Source organism: Euprymna scolopes, chromosome 1, assembly GCF_053919585.1.
Source record: "Euprymna scolopes isolate OS-2025 chromosome 1, ASM5391958v1, whole genome shotgun sequence".
NCBI classification, from domain to species: Eukaryota; Metazoa; Mollusca; class Cephalopoda; order Sepiida; family Sepiolidae; genus Euprymna; species Euprymna scolopes.
Genome location: NC_136482.1, coordinates 43766037 through 43785999, shown reverse-complemented (window position 1 = coordinate 43785999; position 19963 = coordinate 43766037). Strand labels below are relative to the sequence as shown.

At 34.9% G+C, this 19963-nt stretch overlaps 1 protein-coding gene across 1 annotated transcript in view; it reads left to right on the top strand.

Annotated features, from left to right (window-relative positions):
• The window catches only part of LOC145294171 (allurin-like), a 65170-nt gene extending 51134 nt beyond the window's left edge, over positions 1 to 14036 (top strand). The window contains exons 7-8 of the mRNA XM_080141296.1: positions 6086 to 6184; positions 13782 to 14036. Coding sequence (XP_079997422.1) covers positions 6086 to 6184; positions 13782 to 13897 — 215 coding nt within the window. The 3' untranslated portion in view covers positions 13898 to 14036. The remainder of the gene's footprint in view (positions 1 to 6085; positions 6185 to 13781) is intronic.
• The last annotated feature ends 5927 nt before the right edge of the window (positions 14037 to 19963 follow it).

Sequence of the window (19963 nt, the reverse complement as noted above, 5' to 3'; positions counted from 1 at the left end):
GTGTGCGTGTGCATGTGTACATGTACATGAATATATATGTATGCGTATGGGATTGTGTGTGAGTGTATGCTATACATGGGGAAAGAAAGTTTTTAAAAAAGAACCCTAAAGAAGCCATAAAAGCCTTCACCATATGGACTAAAAAACACTCTTTGAAACTAACTTTGACCGGTCACAGTGAAACACTTACAGCTGGAGACAGAATGTCTAAACACTGAACACACGCATCGCACCAGTCACCACTATGAAAAACATATTTAATATCAGCGGAGGCATATCCACAAACTCCCATTTTAAAGAAAAACTTTTTACGAAAATATCTGAAGAGAGCACACCCTAAGCTCGAAACGCGTTATAAAAATATTTTAAAATAAAAATATGATGAAAACCTTTTAAAAAAAACCACAATTGTTGATGGCTACACTCTTTTAAATATACATTTTTTCTCTCGTTGGAACTACACAACCATCACTTTAAATATATATATATATATATATATATATATATATATATATATAAGTTTCGTGGTTCAATTTTAAATTCTGAAAAAAAACGAAGTATAGAGACATATATTCGATTTAAGAATTTATTGTTTGACAAAGGAATATATAGAAGGGGTTATTTTACTTTCATTAATCAATGGATATTCAACAATGGCTCATATCATCAGAGGAAATGAAAAGCAGTTAGCAAAATGCTCAGCTGCGAATCAACGCTATTTAGCTTTTCAGCACAATTATTGAAAATAGTTTTTGAGTCGTGTGGATAATTATATGGAGAAAATTATACGAAACTTATATATTGCTCTATTCTTAAATATTGAGCTTTTCCTTTTTCGCTAGGATCTTCTTGAAAGCATTACTTCAAGTAACATCTATCAGGATTTTTCATCTAAATTTCTATCAGTGTCTTATCTCGCTTATATATATATATACATATAATGCGCATCAATTGCGCTTGAAAGCCAAATTACAAACTAATTTTACGAAAACAAACAAATATTTTACTTGCTTGAAATTTAGAATTTAAAAATATTTCGGTATCTAACTCCATCTCAGGATTTTGTTTGTTTCTTTTTTTCTTCTTCTTCTTTCTATTTTGTAAAGTTGGAGAAAGAAAGTCAGTAATAATGATCCGCCCGTTGTTTCTCAGCGGTTGTATTTTGAAATGTCGAGAACGGTGCGTTGGCGACGCGAAATTAACGTCAGGAGTATTAATTCCGTAAGTGAAGCGGTGATTTAATGTAAATAAATAAAATACGCATCAAGTGCGCTTGAAAGCCAAATTACAAAGCAATTATACGAAAATAAACAAATATTTTTGCTTGAAATGTATAATTTAAATATATTTCAGTGTCAAGCTTCATCCCCAGCATTTTGCTTCTTTCTTTTTTTCTTCTTCCTTTCTTGCCATGTTGTAAAGTTGGTTGGTTTGTTGTTTTTGTTTTACGGCATATCAACCCTTTTCGGGTTATTTAATACCGAATGCAAAGATTTTGAAGAAAAATTTTTTAATAGAATACATTTGTTGTTTTCAAGTCGGTTTCTATTTAACCCATAGTTGGAACCCTAACAGGTACTACCACTTCGGGTCGGAGTTGATCTGGAGCAATGGTAATTAAAGGGTGGCTCAACACTCCCCAAAGCCCGCAAGCTGGGGCCTCACCACTGGATATAGTTTAAGGTCATATCCAGGACCTTGTAAAGTTGGAGAAAGAAAATTTAGTAATAAAGACCCGCGCGTTGCCTGTCAGCGGTTGTATTTTAAAATATGGGGAACAGTGCTTTGACGACGCAAGATTGACATCAGGAGTCTGTGTTCCGTTATAGTACCTATTTACTATGCCTCCCCACGGGACAGAGTTAGACACCAGGGTCGTTTTTTAACGTGGAGAAAAGGTACAAAAATAAAAAAATTGTCTCAGTCGTGAAGGACTGATCCTCCACCGAAAGAGAACAAGAAATGGAAGTGCAGCATCTGAAGAACAGATGCTACACTTTGATCTTGACCAAAGGCCAATCAAGTGTTGCGTTATAGTAGTGTTCATTTTATTTTATTCAAATTAAACCAACGCTTCTATAACGGAATCCACATTTCTGACGTTAATCTAGTGTCGCTAAAGCACAGTTCCCAACATGTATAAATACCACCACTGAGAGACAAGTGCAATTGGTGTGTATTCTATTTTATTCAAATTAAATCATCGTTTCTATAACGGAACTCACACTCCGTTTTCTCTTTGGTAAAATCTCTTACTACTTTAAATGTACGTTAAGTTATTTCAAAATTTTATAAATTCTGACATATATTTTAAGACGTACGTAATTTCTTTTAATAGCATATATGTCTCATTATACTCACTTTTATCATTATCATAATTTGCATACAATTACGCTAATTTGCTTGGACGATTTTCATCCTAACATCCCGTAAAACGAAAGTGGAATATTTCAAATAGAGTATTAAAACAAAATAAAAATGGCGTCGCTGGTTAGGAAAGCCCTAATAAATATGATTTGTTTTTTAACTACTTTTTTTTTTAATCATTAGTGTGTTTTCCAAGGCATTTTTGTAATTAATCAGAAACCTTTTTTAAAATGACTTTTCCAGGTCATTTTATATCAACGTTCCCTTAAATAAACTAGTTTAAAGACAAGATATATTTCTCATAATTAATCAAAAATGACTTTTCCCAGGCACTTGTGTCATGTCAAAAGTGTGTTACATTAACATGTCATATCGGTACCTATGTAAAAACTCGTAGTAATAGTTAACATGTTATATCGGTACCTATGTAAAAACTCGTAGCCGTAACGAAAAGAACATCTTACTTGTGACTTACATAAAAGCTATTAAAACCAAAACCAATGTAAAATCATCGGATAATATAACTTTTAAATAATAAATAAGGTGCTTCTACAGTATTGCATCCATATGAAAAACAGAATACTCTAAGCCGAAACACACGGAAAAGTTTGAACAGAAAATTACAAAACTTATCGAAGAGTTTCATAAGTAAATGGGAAATAAGGTACTTGTATAGTAATCGACTCAAGGAATAAGTACTTATACAGTATAGTATTCATATGAAACAAAAAAAAATCTTACCTGTGACGTACATGAAAGTGATTAATACTGGAAACCACGCCAAATAATCGAGTAGTATAATATTTAATTAATAAATTAGGCGCTTCTACAGTATAGTACCTATATGAAAAAACAAACTCTTAGCCGTTATGTTTTTTGTTTGTTTTTTTACATGGAGTTCACCACTCATCAAGACCCAATGGCCACTCGGGGATAAGGGTTATTGTGTGTACAGTAATCAATGGGAGAGTGTAGTATTAGAGAATTGATAAGGTGTCATTACTTAGGGGGGCGGTTCATCAGGAATATGTTTGTGTTGGACTTGAAGACATCCAGGTTCAAGTCGGGAGGGAAACAGGCAAGCGGAACAGAATTCCACAGGCGTGCAGTTCTAAGAAAGAAGCTTTGTTCATGGAATCTACGTTTTGATTTAGGCACAGATAAGGAGTGGGGAAAATTATTGACGGTGGTTTCAGCTAGTCGGGTGTTTTTTGTAAAAGATTGGCGAGGGGGACCAGAGAATGGAGCTCAGACGAGCACTTGCCATGGAAATAACGATAGAACAAAGACATGCTCGCTACGTCTACTCCATTTGAAAGAGGTTGCAGGGTAGAGAGAAGGGCATCCCCCACCAAGCCAGGAAGTCGATTTTGTACTCTGTCAAGGCAGGATAGGCTGTTTTTAGCAGCTCCCGCCCAGATGTGGCAGCAGTACTCCATCTTTGAACATATTTGGCTCTTATATAGATAGAGAATTGCATCATTTAAAAATATATTTGAAATTAGAGTAGTTTTATTTTTAAACTAGCGGGGGTACCCAGCGTTGCCCGAGTGTTTGTTTCCGGGAGGGGGGGAGTTTTAAAAAATGTTATGGTAGGTAAGTAGGAAGGATCAAACCCGGAGTCATGAGTAAAAGTAGGAAATAAAGTGTGAAAAAAAAAAAACATCTGCAAAGTTAACAGTTCGGCCACCAAGAAAAGTCCATTCCAGTTGTTTAGGAAAAGAAAACAAAAAAAAAACGACTACGATAGGTCGGCGCAAACGTGAAACTATAATGTGAATTGTCCAGCACGCTAACCACTACGCCACTGAGCACTGCAGCTTAGTTTAGTGATTTTAAATAACTTCACATGAAAGAACTACGAAGCCAAACCGGTGTTATCTTCTCAACTGTTCCTTGTGAACGATCCCCAAACGGTGTTAAGTGGTGGCAGGGGGAGGAGGAATTTATTAGAGAGAAAATATTTTACCACTTCCATTGATCTTAACCGATTTTGGCCGTGACTTCTCAGCAGAGAAAGTATAGAAATCTAAGATTATCGAGGAATTTGAGAAATAATAAACCTATAACACACCTTAGATATTGTTCTGCCGTTTGTGCATATTATATTTGCATGAAATATCTTGATTTTTAATCCTATTAATGTCAAAATCAGACGGAAAAAATGAGTTCATTTTATTTATAGAGAGAAGAGAAGAGATGATGCACTTGTAAAGTAATTGACCCCAAAATGACGTATTTTATAGTATATTACTCAGATAAAAAAAAAAGCACAAACATCTTTCTGTGATGTGCATAAAAGTTTATAAAACCTAAAATCACATCAAATCATCGAGTAGTATGACTTTTTCATAGTTTTCCTACGTATGCAGAATACTGTAGAAGTACTTTATTTCTCGGGAAGACTACTGTGCAAGTTGCTTTTTCTCTCCTCGTGTTATGTGAAAGCAGATGGCTGAACTGAAAAAGTATTATAAGTCAGTCACGTGAATATTTCTTAAAGTTTAGTGCATGATTAAGTCTCTGCAGTGGCTACTGCAGTTTTCAATCTAAACATCACTTTATTTCATATATATTTGTAAGCGAGGTGGGCTATAAGAAATAAGTCTCGGAAATGGCTGGAGATATCTGCGAGTTAAAAGTAACTTTATTTCATCTAACAAATTCAGACATTGAATTTAATTATTAATTAACGATATTTATAATATATATATATATACACACACATATATATATATATATATATATTATGCAAGTGTTGCCATATGATATGCTAACATCTGCCACCATACACTTTCACTTTTTTAAACCAAATCCCTATAGTCGCACTCTTTACTGATTCATTTCGTTTTCTTACCGCGATGAACAAATTGCAAAAGTTGCCACGTAACATGTTTTTATAAAATCTTATTACGTACATTGCAAATTATCAGTTTATCAAGAAAAGATCGTGACATAGCTATTACTAACTCATTTACAAGTCACTTTGATTAAATTATAACCTCTAGAAAAAAGTGATGTCTTATTATAGTGCTATTTATTTTAATTATATATCTCAAGCAATTCTCCATATATTACTAGATACATACTTACTTTTTAATTCACAGTCTGATCTGAAGTAATATTAACTGATTATTCTATAGAGGGACATTCTATTGTTTGCTTATACGATGATGTTTTCAACTACCGTGGAATTTCCATAGGTGCTGTTAGTAATTACTATTCGAGTTATTATACAGAAGGTATTGCGTTCTTTAAATATTCTTTATCATTGATCGCATAGTATCATTTTTTATTGACATATATAAGTAAATCTCCCTTAGTTTCTTTGAGTCATGAATTTTAAAGTAAACATGATGTTAGTGTGTCAGAAATAGCATTCTTACACCCAATCACTTATAGACGTTTCTTTTTTAAATACGCAACAGAGTGTTCATAGTGTCATATATCCATCTCTCAGACCCCTTCACCTAAGTCCAAAATAGCACTATCGTCTGTATATCACGTTTATATTTAATCGTTTTTAGATTTACCTATATATTTCCATAGATTTAAAAGGGTTAAAGTTAAGAAATCACTTTCATTTAGACACGCTACATGCAATGGACGCATGTAAAAGTGGTTTTCGTTAATGACACGCGATTCGGAAATGCCGCGTGAAATATGTGTATGAAATCCATTCACTCAACTGTGACTAATATACTTTTTTTTTCTACAGATTGCAATGGTAAGGTGTGCATGCATGGTGGGAAACTAAATCTCAAAAAATGTGAATGCAAATGCAGAGGACGTATCGAGGGAGATCTGTGCGACACGCGTAAGTTATTGATCCCAAAGTAATTGAGTATATATCCACGTGTAACAGAATACAGACAGACGCAAAGTCTTAATAAATACATTCATATAAGCATTGACAATTATCATGATAGAAATATATACACACACAGGCCCACAAAACATAAATAGAAATACACACACAAATATATATGTATATAGATAAGGGGATAAAAGAAGTATTGAATGTTTTTAATGGAAGCTTATCGAGATTATAAAAAAATGAACATTCGAGGTGGAGCTTAGAAAAATATATTGGCAATGTAAAATTTCATACTCGTGCATATAGATTGATGAATTCGAAAGAAATATTAATACCACCTACTTCATTTAATGCATCTTCCGCGCTAAATTGATAATTAAATCTATATGCAGCAGAATATACTTTTTCTATAGTCGATATTTTTCTTGTATACAAACACACACACACACACACACACACACACACACATATATATATATATATATATATATATATATATATATACAGGGTGGGCCAAAATAATGGTCCTATTTTTAAAAATTCATAAATTCATGTAAGTTTTAAGAAGTGTTTTTCGGCCAAAATTTGTTTTGTTTATTTCAATAAAATCTCGGAAGGGTCAGTCTACACACACATAAAGTTTGGTGAGTTTAACTTTTATTTTGTGGAAGTTATTCAAATTTAAAGATAGAACCATTATTTTGGCCCACCCTGTATATATATATATATATATATATATATATATATATATATATATATATATATATATAGTGTTGAATAAAATAGGCGGAAGTCTCTCAAGAGCTCTTTCGGCTATCATCTCATCAGGAGAAAATCGATAGCGTACAAAATAATATTATGTCGAAAATAAAGAGTTCTAATGGGGAACTTATAGAATGTGCCAAAAGTATGGGGACACTAAAATAAATTTATTAACGTTTAAAAACGATTAAAATATTGGCACAACGAGGGAAAAACGGGAGAAAAGATTCAATGTTCCCCAAAGAGTAACAATGCGTTTGATGTTTTCTTTTGCCGGCACAAAGAAGGTCGACTCAAAAAATCTTTAAATGGTTTCTGGAGTCCGCTCTATGTAGCACCTCGAACCATTCTATTTTATATCTATCGGCACAGCACGGTTTTTCAACCAAATGCTGGCCAATAGCAGAGTCCAAGGCTGCAGAAGGAGGGAGACCACTAGACCCTATCCTCCCTTGTCTGATCTTCGATAGAACATGCTGGTTTATACGAGTCAAAAGATGCAAGGACGTTCGCCCAACATAACCAGCATCACACTGGCATTTGAATTGATATACAATATTGCTATTTTGGATGTAAGGCAAACTATCCTTGCGAAAAGACGGAAACATGTCTCGTACTATATATCAAAGGCAAGGACACAGAATAAAAGCAGTCATAAATACTTCTGCGAATCTGTTTGGAAAGTCTGTTACTCTTTTCGCCAATCCACGGTAATTTTAAATAAACGGGCATTTCAAGGGTCCAAACCTTTTAGGGGATTTAAAATCCGCAACCTTTTTGAAAATACAGTCATCAATAAAGTCAACAGGATAACCATTATTAATGAATATTTCCCTGATCTTATCGAGTTCGGCGTCTAATCTGTTAGGTGAAAAAATCATGAGGGCTCTATGTACCAAAGTATTAATTAAGCCGACCTGACGTGATTTTGGTACAAAAGACTACTAGTTCACATGTAGGCCAGTAAATGTCGGCTTTCTATTAATCGTAGTGAGAAAGCGAATTGTCCTTCTCACTTTCCATAGTGAACTTAATATTAAACTTAAGAGTGAACTTATATATATATATATATATATATATATATATATATATATATATATATTAGTGGCGTGACAACGACACAGGGAAGATAAAAGCAGCAACACTACTAGAGCTGTCCTGCTAAGACACTATACATACAAATGTAAGTAAATTTTGGCATAATCTATTGCTTTAAACATATAGGTTTTTACCGATTGTCATAAAATTTAACCATATAATATTATTATAATTTTCGAAATATCTGCAAATTTTCATTAAGTAACGTCCCATAGAAGAAGAGATATGAGCATTTAAATATTCAATTTGGAAATATGTATATATTTATCCCTATATATATATATATATATGTATATATATATATATATATATATATATATATATATATATACGGCTGATCAAAAATTTTAGACCACTTAAAAATCTTTAAAAAGAAACCTCTTTTTAGGATAGATTTTAAACTCAACCGACGTAAGATTACTAATACTACAATCTAAAAGGTTATGGAAATGAAAAGGTTCCAACCAAAAAGTTTATTCAAAATTTGCACTTTTATTAAATTAGGCTTTTTACACATGATCAAAATTATAAGACCAAGGGTATAAATTGTTAGGTTTATGATAATTCTTATGTATTTAGTTAGGTGAGAGATTAGCAATCACCGTGTAAATGTGTTACCATGTCTAAAGCAAGAAAACAAACCGAAGTTGAGCGCTCTCGAATTCTAGGATTCCATAAGCAAGGTTTGTCACAGCGAGCGATAGCAACTAAGGTAAATCGCAGTAAAATTGTTATTTGCAACTTTCTAAAGAGCACTGAGAATTATAGAAAAGCAAAATTCTTTGGTCCTCCCCCCTCAAAAAAATGTTCTCCTTCATTGAGTAGAAGAATCAGACGGGTTGTTATGAATGGCAGAAGACTTTCTTTTACTCAAATTAAGACAATTACTGATGCTGATTGCAGTCCAATAACCATCAAATGACACTTATAACAAAAACGCATGGTAAATAAACAGCGTAAGCAAATTCCTCGATTGCTTCCACATCACAAAGTTTATCGCTTAAGATTTGGTCGTAAATACCAAACCTCGAACGTGGAGAACTGGAAGAAAGTCCTGTTTTCTGATGAGAAAAAAATTTAATTTAGATGGTCCTGAGTGCTTCCGGTGATATTGGCATGACAAAAACTTGCCCCTTGAAATTTTTTCCGCACGTCATAGTGGTGGAGGGTCCGTAATGGTATGGGGTGCCTTTTCTTACAGAGGGACAATGGAGCTCCATGGTCATCAGACATCAGTATGCCACAAAAAGCATCTTTGATGATGGAGGACCATCGTTTGTGTGGGGGATGGATGATTCTTCCAACAGGATAATGCTTCCTACAAAAAAATGGAGTCAATCTCTTGGGACATCCTGCATGCTCACCGGATTTGAACTCAATTGAAAATGTTTGTGGATGGATGACAAGAGAGGTTTATAGAAATGGCAAACAATATTCAACAAAAAATGAACTTCATGAACCCATCTTCAGAAACTGCAGCAGGATTCCCCGCATCTTAATGGAAACCCTTATGTCTAGCGCCCCAAAGAATTTTTGAAGTCATCAAAGGCATTGGAGTCAGAACTCTTATTAAGTTTGATTGTTGAATGTTTTCATACACTTTTCATAGACTTTTTGTACAATTAAATAGACTTTTTTGTCTTTGCTTATATAATTCTTACCATGGGCAAAAAGCCTAATTTAATACAAATGTAAATTTAAAAAATAAATCTTTGGAATGTAGTTTTTGTTTCCATAACCTTCTGGATTGTAGTATGGTAACCTTAAGTCGGAAGAGTTTTAAATTGATCCTTAAAAATGTTTTTTAAAGATATTTTTAAGTGGTCTTTAAAGCAGTGTATATTCCACTGGTAATCTTATTAGTAAGAAATCTCGGCGACTATTGATCAGAATTTAATAAATGAAGGTTTATTGAAAAGATAATGACCAATATTGTGTAATGGGCTATGCGAAATTTACCGTTAAAGTCGCACGTCATTGTTTCAAAAATTGAGGTATCACTTTTCCATATTAATTTTACGTAAAATAAGCACACATTTTATGGCCTTTTTGCTAAAAAGTGAGTGTTTATTTTAAACTATAATTTATTCATATCACTGAAACTACTCATTTTCTGAGATTCGAACAGTTTTTTCGTTTTCAGCATCATCGAAATGCTACAATCGTGGTAATTTTAAAGGATTGTTTTTGAATGGAGAGATAATGAACTTTTACCAATATACCCATCAAAACCATTTATTATACCAACAATAGTTATTTGTTTCCCTAATTTGGCATATGAATTACAAAATATCAAATATTTATCCCAAACATCTGGCCTTGATGGAGGGGAGACATAAGATCGCTGATATAATTTCAAATGATCTAAAATAACAGCAAATGGAGACTTGATTCCAAATATTTCTCATATGTCATATCTCCCCTCTTTGATTTTCATAGATAAAGTAAATTGCACAGTGTATAAAGATTATTTATACTGAATATATTCATAATCGTACCCTATTGATAAAGAGAGGGCATATAAAATATGAGAAATATTTAGAATCATGTCTCAGCCTGTCATTTCAGATCATTTGAAACTATAGTAGCAGGTTTAAGTCTCCTCTCTACGCAAACCAGAAGTTTAGGGGATATATATATATATATATATATATGTATGTATATGTATATGTATATATATATAATACTTAAAAAAATCAATATATATATAATTAATATACTTGTAATATATATATATATATATATATATATATATCTGTGTGTGTTTGAGTGCGTGTGCGTGTCTGATTCCCGTTGTCTATTAAACAAATTGAAGTTTTTTCTCCCACCGATATATAGCAGAGCTGGGCTGATGTGTCACCAGTCTTGTATGATTGTAGATTTTCTAGTGGAATATGGGCTGAGGTCTGCGATATTTTCAATTTAGTTAGATTCATTAGACATTTAACCCGTATTTCTTAAATTATCATTTTTTAATTACTATATTTAAATGTCGTACTGTAAAATATTCAATGCTTACTTAAACTATACATAGTTTGACGAGAATGTTCTTGCGGTTTTTAATTTTTAAATTCAGATAAAGATATCTTGGATCAACCAAAACCTTCGGATCGAAATAAGCCACATCAGAATCTACACACGCCAAAAAGTGTACTTACGCCGGTAACTTAAAAACTTTTCGTTTTGATTGCGATGAAGTCACTGAAGGCGTTTTTGATAGCGTATGAAATTTCTTAAACGACCATTGTGCTGTGCATTGAGTAGAGATTCAAGGGACAATCAGTTCTTTGATATCACGAGCTGTTTAGCAGCTTTACGCTTTAGCTTGGATTGAAATAAAATAATTGTGCGAATTTGTTTTTTTTTCATGTTATATTCAACGTATGGAAAAATATAATATAATTTTGTTAAAACGATTATAATTTATACTATTAGATGGAGCGAAAAATTCCATCGAAAATGATATATAAAGTAAAAGCATTATAACGAAAACTAATTGAAAATACATTGTTTGAAATCCAAATACAATTCCGCAAGCACTTTGGCGTCAACCTAATATTTTATATACATACATACATGATGGCAGAAAATTCGCTTTCGAACATTACCATCACTCGATATAACACAAAAAAAAGAAAAAAGGTATATAGAAACACGAAAACATTCAGTGATGGGCTGCACGAATGTGGCTTTTAAGCCTTGCTAAACTCTGGCATTCCTTAGCAAACATTGTACAGACATGTGCACCACTAGCAGCACGTTCTTGCTGTTCTTTTCTATGCAGAATCAAATGCCGTTTCAAACCCCCTGTCGTTTTATACATCCGCCCGCAGTTGACACAGGTTAACTCTGGCAACTCAAGACTGCTTTGTGGCCCGCTGAGCCGATGAGTAGACTGGTGTCACATCAGCCCAGCTCTGCTAAAACATATTCTTCTGCACACCTCACACTCCAGACCAATTTGCCCCCCCTCCCATCCACGTCTCCTTTCACTATCCCTTTCGGGATATCGCACTTCAGCCGCTCATATTTGGTTCGATCCACCTCAAACTTGCAAACAACTCCCGCACACGTACATGCATGCGTACATACATACATACATACATACATACATACATACATATATACATACATACATACATACATATAGCGATTAAAGCAAGCAAACCCACGAGGGAAACTATTCGTTTAAATTGAAATATCGTTATCGTGTACTAACGAGGATGAAAAATAAGGGAAAGACAGTGAATATCTAAAATAAAGCTACGCGTTATCTATGTATTGTGACAGAATCTCCTAGAATCTAATCATCCTCAAATCTAAAAGACGTTCTTTTTTTTTTACAAGATGATGATTTTTTTTGTAAAGGAACGGGAAGGTTTCCAAGATATTTAAATGGGAGCTCAAATAAGGGACGACACACAATGGTAAATAAATAAATTCTGAACGTTGAAGAACATTATTTTGAGGGAATGATCAGTTGTAGAATAGCCTGGTGTGCCCCTTAGAACGTCCATGAGTACGTAACTACAATTCCTGATTTTGCTAGGTATTTATTGATGGACTCTACTATCCAATCTGCACGTGGTTTTTACCATTCAACAATGCAAGTATATTTTAATTGATAAATTACAGTATTGTAATAGTAAGGTATAGATATCTTTAAAGAAGGATGCCATGAATGGTTTTTACACACACAGACACACACAAACACAGACAGACCCCCCACACGCACGCACACACACACACACACACACACACACACACACACACACACACACATATATATATATATATATATATATATATATTGGACCTGTTAGCAGTTACCAACGTGAAACCGTCATTGCTCATTAACTTAGATGTTGAATATAGTTATATTTCTGTTATTTTTATCATTACAGACAAATCCTTATTACTTTTTTTATCTGTAAATTGTGCATAAAACAAATATCATATTACCTTGTTTGCTGCAACTTTCAATAAGTAAGGTCCATACATAATCACTATCAGATAGGCTTAGTAGCTTTCAATGAAACTTTTTAAATAGTCTGCGATGACTAATCCCTATCAATGCCTAATTGCAATAGACTAGATAGAATTTGTTCGCTGCAACTAACCATAACAATTCACAGTTTAAGTTTTAGCCAGCTCCACCAAGTAGTTTCTAAAGAAAAAAATTAAAGAGTAGAACAGAATGACAAACGAACAGTCTATGATATATATATATATATATGTATATATATATTGTATATATGTATATATATGTATGTATGTATATATATATATATGTGTGTGTGTGTGTTTGTGTGTGTGTGTGTGTTACTCTCATAAAATCTCGAATGATATTTCTCATGCATGCCAGACACGTAACATAAGGGTTAAAGGTTAGGGTTAGGGCCAGGGTTAGGTATTACATATATTCAGTTCTACTTAACAATTTACTAGCAGATAAAACTTCTACTACTATTACGAATTTTATTGACCTGGTCATGAATGACTGAGCGATAGAATACTAAGTCCGTGGATTAAATAAAACACTCCGTTCGAAATTTCGTACAGATTATCCAGTCAGGCGTAAAGATTTCCTAGGTCTACAATAGGCACCTGAAAAAGATTAGAGGTTATATCTGCAGAAAACATTCAATATAACAATACAATTCCAAATAATTTTAATATTACACATTATCAATCATCCTCTAATATATTCTGTAAACATTTCTTTTTCTCATTCTAGCTCAATGTAAGAAAAAGGACAGGAAGATGTGTGCCAAATTCAAAAATAAATGTGAAACGAAGTTTGGGTATTCTGTCAGGAACACGTGTATTCATACCTGTAAACTTTGTGATTAGTAGCCTCCGGGCTAAATCATACCAGATAAACGAATAACGACTGACTCTTCACCAATTTTTCAAGAGAACCGATTTTTCATGATAAAATGCATTTATTACGTACGTTGCACGTTGAAGAAATAAATGCACATTACAAATACCTTTTTTGTTTTTCTCCTTTAAATCATTTTTTTTTATTTTCTTAATTAAAAAATGTACTTTTTATATTTCTCATTGCTACTTTATTACTAACATTACAACATTTTGCGAACAATTGATGTGCGTTAGTGCGTAACATTATCTACCCAGAATAGGAACTTTCTAATGTATAAATCGGAGTTGGGTATGTTTACAATTACTTTTGCAGGATGGCTATTAATGATATTTACCTCCCTTTTTTACATGGGTTCACCACTTATCAAGGCCTGGAGGCCACGTAGGGATAAGGGTTATTGCATGTACAGTAATCAATGAGATAGTATTGTAATAATCATTAGTATTGGATATTTGATAGAGTGTCTTACTTAAAGGGGCGGTTTGTCAGGAATTTGTTTATGTTCGATTTGAAGACATCCACGTTGTAGTCAGGTGGGAAACAGGCGAGCGGAAGAGAGTTCCACAATCGTGCACTTCTGAGAAAGAAGCTCTGCTCATGGAATCTATGTTTAGATTTAGGCACGGATAAAGAGTAGGGAAAATTATTGACAGTAGTTTCAGGCAGGCGGGTGTTTCTCGTGAAAGACTGGCGAGAGGGAACGAGAGATTGGAGCTCAGACGAGCACTTGCCATGGAAATTACGATAAAGCAAAGAAAGGGTCGCGACGTCTCTTCTGTAGGAGAGAGGTTGCAGGGAAGAGAAAGGGGCATGCCCCACTAAACCCCGAAGTGTATTTTGTACTCTGTCCAGGCAGGATAGGCTGTGTTTAGAAGCTCCTGCCAAGATGTGGCAGTAGTACTCCGTCCTTGGACGTACTTGGCTTTTATAAAGATAGAGAATTTCATCAGTAGTGAGATATCTTCTGGAGCGGTAGAAGGATTCCACCATTTTCCCAGCGTTCTTTGCAACAGATTTGATGTACATGTTCGATTTCAGATTAGGAGTAAAGGTCAAACCCAGAAGCTTGTCAGCACATGGAGCCTTAAAAGTGATCAGCCAGCTCTTTCCACATTGTACCACGCGCTCAAGATTAGAGGAGAGATAATTAGAGAGGACTTTGTCATTTACGGCCTTTGATGTGTTACCATAGATGGTCGTGTCATCAGCATGGATATCAACGAATGATTTAAGTATGTGTTTTGGGAGATCATTGATATAGATCAGGAAGAGAGTTGGGCCCAGGATGGACCCCTGGGGGACTCCAGCATTAATACTGTGAGCCTCTGATTTCTGTCCATCAACCACTACTCTTATGAACCTATCAGAGAGAACTGATTTAATGATTGAGAAAACATTTCCAGTAATACCGTAGCTGGAAATCTTGTAGGCCCTTATGCCATACTTGTCGAAGCCCTTTGATGTGTCAAGAGCAATTGCCCTAGAAAGGAAGCCTTTGTCAAGAGATTCACTAATCATATGAGATATAACCGTTAGCACATCTGCGGTAGATCTTGAAGAGCGGAAACCATATTGCATGCCACTAAGAAGGTTGTTTCTGTTGAGGTGGTTGACTACGTTTTTATTTAATATGGATTCCAACAACTTACTCATGACACACAGGAGACTTATTGGTCTGTACTGAGAGGGAGATGGCTTTTCACCTGAATTCTTAAATACAGGGCATACTGATGGTGTTTTCCAGGGTATTGGAAAGCACTTCTTCTTAAGGCAACTCTTAAACAGTTTTGTAAGTATCGGACCAATTCTGGTTGGAGCTTTTTCAGCACAATAACTGGAATGCCGTCAGGGCCAGTTGCTTTACTGGAATCAAGGTTCTTGATTAGCTTGGCGATCTCACGCACAGATATTTGTATGTTGCATAGCGTGTTATAGGCGGAGTTTATGGCCATTGTCGCATAGGGTAGAATTAGGTGCAAAATTCTTGGCAAATAGTCTGGCCTTGTCTGATGCTGACGAGATGACCTCAGGTCCATTGATGATAGTTGGGATAGAACGCACGCTTCTCTTCAAGATCCTGTTTGCTATTTGCCAGAACTGGTGGGAAACAAGCAGTTCCTCAGCTACTTTGAATTTAACAGACTGAACATATAGCTCTCTTGCCTTTTTATTACTCTTTTACAGTGGCAGTCCTGAAAGCAGCTTTAGTCTCAGTACATCTATTACGTTTGTAGCTATGGAAAAAGTTATTTCTGTGCGCAATGGCAGCTGCACATTCAGGGGAGAACCATGGCTGGCTGTTAGGTTTTTGTTGGAATTTTTTGGATGATATGAATCTGTCTCTGCCTACAATTAACCATTCGTTAAGGTCTGATACTATAGAGGACACATCATTTTAAACCTGGAATGCAGAGGTAGATCAGATATGAATGTACTGAAGCTATCCCAGTCAGCCATGGAGTATCGATATACATACGGTGGAGAGGTACGTCTGAAGACTTATTACACATCATTTTTATCTTAACTGCTACAACAGAGTGGTCAGATGATCCCAGAGGAGATAGAACGGAACATGAACACAGCTCAGGAGAAGTTGTGAGGAAAAGGTCTAGAAGGCTTGCATATTGCCCGGTGGTATCAGGCACACGGGTGGTTCATGAACAATCTGAGTGAGGTCATAGGCAATGGAAAATAATGGCAAAACCTCCCCTCGTCATCAGTTTTATTTGAATGGGTCAGCCATTCCACATTATGGACATTGAATCACCGCAAATTTGAATGTTAGCCGAAGGATGAGCAGACAGAATGTGGTCTATTCTCTCTGATATGCTCTTAAAGATAGTAACCCCACTGTTGTGGGGGCGATAGAGGGCAAAGATAAATGCAGTGGTGTAAGCTAGTGCAACCCGGAAGCAAATATAAGGTAAATTAGGGTCCTCTCTGGAGATATCCTTACCACATTATAAATTCGTCTAGAAAAGTAGTTGCCCCTATGCCAGTTTCACTTAGAAAGAATACGTCCGGTTCTGTCTCCTGTAATTGTGTTTCAACCTCTGGAATGTTGGAATGTAGACCCCTGATGTTGGAGAAGGAGACATGGTAGTAAGGGTCTATGTTGGAAGATAGGGTTCTTGGTTTATTCGTGTTTCTTTTTTGGAGATTTTTTATGATTGTTGAGGTTTATGGGTTTGTGGAGCAGGTCAGGTAAGAAAGAAAAAGACAAGATTTTTTTGTAGCACATCATAAGGTAAAACCGTAACAATGACCCACTAGTATGGCATCGAGAGGCCCTACCAGAAACTACTGTATGGTCCAGAATCCATTCACCAAATGGCAATACAGCAGCCCCGGTACTTTGCACCTGCTCATAGGACAGCCTCCTTAGTAGTTAATCCAAGCTTCGGGTCCCTGACTATCAGGCGGGTACCGTCAGTCCAGATGAAACGTTTACCTCCAGCACCCTTCCTAGTGACATGACCACAATGGTAGACATAGAAAAAGAAATTTTCCGACATCTCAGACTACTCTTTACAAAGTACTACCGACCTGGAAAGCAGCTTTTTCTTCACCCTTTATCAGAAAAATCACATTGGAAATGAGGACTGAAGGACAAAAAAGGAGAAGCGAGAGTTACTGGAGCTGCCGATAACACATCCACATGCATTATCCATTGAGAAAAGAAAAAAAAAGGTGAGAAGGACTTATTAATATCTACTTAGTATAAGTCCGTTACCCCATTCCCGGCTTAGGGTAGTACTTGAAGATAGTCTCCCCTCCCATGTTAATGTATGGATACTTTTGCCCTTATCAAGGTCGAGCTGGGATGTTCGACCGTTCCAGCTCCACCCTATAAGAAATATGCTATAATGGAACTTTTATCAAATTGAAAAGTCTGGTTATTTTTAACTCGTTAAAAAATCTTGTTAAGAAGTAATGCCTTTAGGGTTACGTATTATCTTTAGACTAGCTAGAATAATGCATACTTTAGAAGAAAAAAAATGCCGTGTGTTTTGAGTTCAGATAGGAAAGATGTAACAGGTAAAAATTAAAAAAAAGAAAAGAAAAAAATGTTATACGCACGCGCGCACACACATATATAATAATAAAAATAATAAAGTCATATTCCTGTTTGTTAGTTTCACAGATAAATTTTCATACGGAAAACAGGCTCTTACACAAATTAATTTCATCAGCATTGGCGTTGGCCGCGTGTTTGGAGGTGTATGCTGAGCAAAATAAAAAAAAAGAAAAGAAAAAAGGTCAATTTTTTAAATTTGACCCATATTATTACCCCTTAAAATTTATTGTTTTGGGCTCAAATCAAGTTATTAAGTTTGATCCATCCCCAAAGAATCTATATCAAAATATCAAGTATTAAGACACGAAATTGTCGGAAGAGTTTGGCCTCTCAACAATTTCTAGCCGAAAACCGATCACATCGATTTTCCCAAATCTCATTACCGTGTATATCAAATTCCGAATCTGTAGACTACAAATTGACAGAGTTATTGCGTGCGGAAGTGTACACAGACACACAGACACACAGACACACAGACACGTTCACTTTTATAGATATATTAAGTTATTAAGTTAGATACATGTCCAAGGAACCTTTATCTAAAATGTCAGATGTTTAGACCAAAAATTGTCGGAGGAGTGTGGTAGAGTTCTCAAAGGTCAAATCGTTGAACTTTGACCCCTCAATAGCCACATTTTTGGCCGGAAACCGATCACATAGATTTTCCCAAATCACAGTACCCTGTATATACAAATTTCGGGTCTGTAGACTAAAGATTGACAGAGTTATTGCGTAGGGAAATGTACACAGACAGACACACACAGAGAGAAACACACAGACACGTTCACTTTTATAGATATACTAGTATTTCAGCCCGGCGTTGCCCGGGTGTTTGGAGGTGTATGCAGAGGGAAAAAATGAAAAGAAAAAATGCCCAAGGAATCTATATCTAAAAGTTCAAGTGTTCAGACCCAAAATTGTCGGAAGAGTTTTGTAGAGTGCTCAAAGGACAAATCGTTTAAATCTGACCCGTTAACAGCCAAATGTCTGACCGAAAACCGATCACATCGATTTTCCTAAATCTCAGTACCCTGTATAATAAATTTTGCGTCTGTAGACTAAAAATTGACAGAGTTATTCCGTACGGAAATGTACACAGACACACTGACAGACCAAACACAGATATACAGACACGTTCATTTTTATAGATATGCTAGCAATGGATGCCCGGCGTTGTCTGGGTGTTTGGAGGTGTATGTTGAGCCAAAAAAAAAAAAATAACAAAAAAACGGTATTTTTTTAAAAAATGTGACTACGATTATGATCGTTTAATATTTATTGTTTTGGCTCAAATAAAGTTATTAAGTTAGATCCATGTACAAGGAACCTTTATCTAAAATTGCAAGTGTTTAGACCCATTATTGTCGGAGGAGTTTAGTAGAGATCTCAAAGGTCAAATCATTGAATTTTGGCACCTTAACAGCGAAATTTCTGGCCGAAACCCAATCACATCGGTTTTCTAAAATATACCCTGTATATCAAATTTCGAGTCTGTAGACTAAAAATTGACAGAATTATTGCGTAGGGAAATGTACACAGACACACACACACACAGACACGTTCACTTTTTATAGATATATAGATAGGTATGTATATATCGTAAAATAAATTGCAATATTAATATGTATAATATTTAAAATTATATATATGTATATTCATATATATATATAAGTAATTAAGAAATGATATATGTATAGTACAACATATATTAAAATATACATACATATGTATGTTATATATATATATATATATATATATATATATATTAGCATGGGATCCCAGTGTTGCCCCTGTGTTTGGAGGTGTATGCTGAGCAAAAAACAAAACAACAAAAAAAAACGGTCAATTTAACTTTGCTCCCTATTATGACCCTTTAAAATTTGTTATTTGGGGCTCAAATCAAGTTATTAAGTTATATCCATGTCCAAGGAAGTTTTATCTTAAATGTCAAGTG